General features: G+C 36.2%; 1 protein-coding gene across 1 annotated transcript; it reads left to right on the top strand.

The window, feature by feature from the left end:
* The first annotated feature begins 277 nt into the window (after positions 1–277).
* Positions 278–2,991, top strand: LOC137729897 (uncharacterized). Its single transcript, XM_068468948.1, has 7 exons — positions 278–612; positions 941–988; positions 1,082–1,180; positions 1,266–1,555; positions 1,674–1,822; positions 1,924–2,054; positions 2,163–2,991. Exons 2-7 carry the CDS (start codon positions 967–969, stop codon positions 2,660–2,662), a joined length of 1,191 nt encoding a protein of 396 aa, XP_068325049.1. The 5' UTR covers positions 278–612; positions 941–966; the 3' UTR covers positions 2,663–2,991.
* Positions 2,992–4,387: the final 1,396 nt, after the last annotated feature.

The following is a 4,387-nucleotide window of genomic DNA, read 5'->3' as shown; positions in this document are numbered from 1 at the left end:
TGACATCATAATTTTCATAGTAATTTTTATATTTTTAGTTGTGATAAATACTCACTGGGCTAGTTTCATTAAAAATAATTCTTCTTACACATTTTTTTGTCTATTATATAGATTATACACTAAAGTATATATATATTGCTACAAATCCTCCCTACGCTACAGCCCACCGTAGCCTTTGATGGGGCTACCACTGAGAATGTTCATGGTTAAGATAGACACATATGCAAAGCATTCTGCTTTTTGTAGATACTGCTTTGTGTGTGAAGTGAGAACATTCTTGATATTTCAGAATGTTTCACCATTTTATACTTCTCATGTCAAAAGAGATGTCTAATTCTAATTTTCTCTTAAAAAATAAAAAAAAACATAACAAACCCAGCAGAAGCGCAGCGCAGCGCTGCAACCAGAACCAAACCCAGATTCCGGCGAGCAGAGGGGCATAATCCTCATCAGTGGCTATTTCCGACGAGCGGAGGGGCGGGCGCCCCTCCTTGCCCCTATGTAGCTTCGCCGCCATGCTTTTCTTTCAAAAAAAGAAAAAAAAGTCGCTATTTAATAAACCCTAAACATGCTCGGGTGAACTGGACAGAAGAATCGGCTGTTTCAATTCAGGTAACGCTCTCTTTTCTTCTTTCCAAATTCTTTTCATTTTGACTTCCTCAACTGTATTGCAAAGCAACCCACAATTTTGATTATAAATTCCCTTGATTCTGTTTAATTTTTTCTCGCATTTGATTTGATAGATATTGCCGAATGAATCAAATATGGGTTGTTTTTGTTAGGAAGATTAAGGTTGTGAGAAGCATTTTTGAGTTATGATCCTTTTGTGTGGTATGCTGTACAAGTTGAAAGTGATGATTTTTCTTATTTGTAGAGAATGATCTTTCTTACGTATAAATACCAGCATAACTTGTTTGGTTTGTTCCTCTTAATCGCTCAGTGTTGCAGTATTTCTCAAGTGTTGCTATGGAGCCTGAGAATGGCGAAGGTTATTTTTGCTCTTTATTTTTTTTTCTTGTAACTGTTGGCTCAATTATTTTTAATTTTTAATTTTTAATTTTAAATAATTTATTTTTTGCAGATATTCTATTTGGGACCTGCAACATTGTTGCTATTATTGGTTCCTGCTTTTTTATAGCTTCTGAATCTCGTCTTACGAAGAAAGACGAATTGACCATTTGTAAGTTTTTTGTATAATTAATTGTTTATGTATTAGTTAATTGTATTTTTATGTGTTTATTTTAATTCAATTTTTCTTTTTGAAGCGAGTGATGACTATAACAAGATATGGAAACTTGACGATACTCTGTATCTTACCATGACTGGAAGCAAGTCGGTCGTCGAAGAGATGAAATTCGATACTAAAAATTACCTTGATCGCTGTGAAAAACTGAAAAGCTTTCCTGTCTTTAAAGATGTTGCTCTGAATGGCCTCCAATACTTGAAGAAAATTGCTGGTGATAATAAACGTCCCAATTTCACTGAAGATCAGCTTCGTCATTGGGTGCTTAGGTATCAGAATGCTGCTTCGTTTTTCTGTAGTTTTGTTGATCAGGTATGTCGTTTTTGAGTTATTTTATATTTTGTTTGAATTCAAATTTTTATTGATTTTATTTTTGGCCTTCAAATTTTTATTGGTAATTTTTATTTTTATTTATTTTTTATTTTTGCAGAAACCTGTTATTTACAGGGTATGCGCCAAAAATGAAAACAATGCACCCATAGACGTTTCTACTCTTGCTGAGAACGCTGGATTTGATTTTCTCGGATCTAGCATTAAACAAGCTAGGAAGTACTTGGTGGAAACTGAGTTTTTCAGAAGGTATCCTTTTTAATCCTTATATATTAATGTATCAAACCTATTTGTGTGTGTGTGTGTGTGTTTTTTTTAATTCGAATATCTTAACGTCTGCTTTATTATAGGTGCGAGGAGTTTGAAAAAGATGGCAATGTGACCGTTGGTGACATTTTTGTCCAATTTGCGAAGAACTACTTTGCCAGAGCAATAGTGTCTTGTGCTCTTGTGGACAAATTTTGTGGTGGAGACATTCAAGGTATTTTCATTTTTTATGTTTTTCAGTTAGCTTATTCTTTGTATTTTTGTTAATTTATATGTTTTATAGAGATTTTGTTCGATGCTTGTTTTGTTTTGTTTTCTTCAGTTAAATGTATTTCTGCTAGTGGGGAATGTTTGTCTTTCACATCCAATGTTGCACAAGTGTACCTGGACTCGTATGGAGATTTGGAGATGCACAAGGACAAGGTGTTGCTGTTGTTTGTATCAATTGAGTCAAAGGATGGAGCAGATGCTATTTTAAAGTTAACTCCTATGTTTAAGAAATGGGGAACTTTGGCCTTCTTTCATCGGTTGGGTGTCTTTCGGAAAGCGTATGTTCATCGTATTGTATTTGCCAAGTCTGAGGTTGACATTAATTCACTTGCGGACCATACGAAGGATATGTTCAATTCTAAAACAGGTAGGATTGGGCCGAAGTTTGCTGATTTGGGGCAGGTGAAGGAAATTTTCTCTAAGGAGAGGCGAGTGGGATGTTTTGGGTTTCCAGCCATTGAATACGAAGGTCTCCGGGTGTCAGGGCTTTTTCCTGGTTCCGACGGCGTTCCCATCAAGGAACTGCTTTGTAGCAATAATGTTGCTAGGTGAGTTTGATTCCTGAGTTACAAGTTCCACGGGATCTTTAACACTATGTTAATAGGTAATTGGGTATTGAGTTTAAATCAATATGCTCTGTTGAACCAGGCCATGCTTGTCAGGTTGTGTGGAGATTGTGTAATTTGAGTAAGCACCTAAACTCTGAACTGTTGTATTGCACAATTGTCACTCCTTGTTGTGTAAGATTTAAACTTACTGGTGTATTGCACTGTCGTAGCTACTTGTTTTGTAATTCTGCCTAACTGATTTGATCACGAATTAAACCTGTTTTGGTATTTGCTTGTGAAGGTGAAGAAAAAAGTGTTGTTTGAAAGCTAAAAGCTCTTTTGCAGCAAAACTGTTGTAACTTGCAAGCCGTGACTTCCCCGATCTGTCTCTTAAGCAAACGAGTTTTAAGTTTTTGTGATTAGAAATGAAACTGTACTTCTTATCTTTCTTATTTTTGTGATTTAGAAATAAACCTGTACTTCTTTTCTTAGTTTTTAAGTTTTCAAATGCAAGCCCACTGAAACAAATTTGCATATATAACTAGAACATGAGTGCACCATCATACTGGAGATGAGAGTTCAATTACAGATGAAGATCGAACGAGCGAGAGAAATGATATGAGACTTTGAATTTCCCAGTCTTCAAATGTAAGATTAGTCCCAAAACAACATAGTTTGCCCTTTTACTTGTCCACTCTCGAGGAATGTGTGCGTATGAGATGAATGGCAAAGTTAAACAGTGCTTTTTCGAACTACCCATATCACAGGCCAACCTTGAGCATCACCTTAGTTCTTGTTACTTTTCAGGTTTGAACCATTTCCAATTTGCATACCTGCTTTACTTGTTAAAAGTTAGAGCATCATCTTCAGGGGATTCCAACTTTAAGATCGGCGAGCACATCGGTCACCTTTTGCCTAATACTCAGGCGAAACGAGTAAATCATAACTGACGGGAAACAAATATTTTCGTAAGGGATGGTGCTACCTCGCTGTTTGATGAAAAGAGGCCACGCTCACTTTCAATGCCAGCTATGCTGGAAGCCAAGAAAAGTTGAATTCGGCATCAGTTGGGACTTTCAAGGCCTGCAATGCTGCAAGCCAAGAAAAGTTGAATGCTGCAAGCCTTGCATCTTTTCTTATTTTCCAAGAACGATGATGTTTTTGTCTCTCTTTCTTGCAGAACCTAATAAAACAAAAGCCATGAACCTGAATCCTGATAGGAGCATATTTATGCGACTTTATTAGCCTATTTCCTTGCATTTACTCAGTTAATTTCTATTTATTATAGTGATTTAAGCTATTTTCATGTGTTTGTAGGTCCAAATGGCAAAGTTGGCAAGAAAAGGCAATTTGGAGCATTTTAGAGCAATTTTGGGTTTGGAATGGATAGCATATGCATGGAGCAAGCTGGATGGACGTTTTTGAAGATCAGAAGAGGCTAGGAATGTGCTTAAAATTTGGAAGAATTAATTCAAGACATTGAAGATAAGAAATCAGCTAAAAAGAAGGAACATTATCCAAACCTTATCTTAACCTAACCTTATCTTATCCTATCCTAATCTTATCATACCTTAATTCCAGGTGCAAGGGGGAATCAATTTCACATTTAATCACTTAAATATTTGGTTCTAGAAGCCCTATCCCCTGCCCTAGATTTGTGCCGCATATCTTATTCCTTGTCATTCTAGAAACCTGTCACAATACCCCCTTCTAGAAGCCCTAGATTGAT

The sequence above is a fragment of the Pyrus communis genome, chromosome 3 (assembly GCF_963583255.1).
Source record: "Pyrus communis chromosome 3, drPyrComm1.1, whole genome shotgun sequence".
NCBI lineage: Eukaryota > Viridiplantae > Streptophyta > Magnoliopsida > Rosales > Rosaceae > Pyrus > Pyrus communis.
The sequence above is the reverse complement of the archived record's forward strand: the minus strand, read 5'-3'. Positions and strand labels throughout refer to the sequence as shown.

Excerpts from the sequence above, each read along its gene's own strand:
- LOC137729897 (XM_068468948.1), top strand. The coding sequence starts at position 967 with ATGGAGCCTGAGAATGGCGAAG. Across the intron at positions 1,556-1,673 it reads TCTGTAGTTTTGTTGATCAG|AAACCTGTTATTTACAGGGT; the intron begins GTATGTCGTTTT and ends TTATTTTTGCAG. Across the intron at positions 1,823-1,923 it reads GAAACTGAGTTTTTCAGAAG|GTGCGAGGAGTTTGAAAAAG; the intron begins GTATCCTTTTTA and ends GCTTTATTATAG.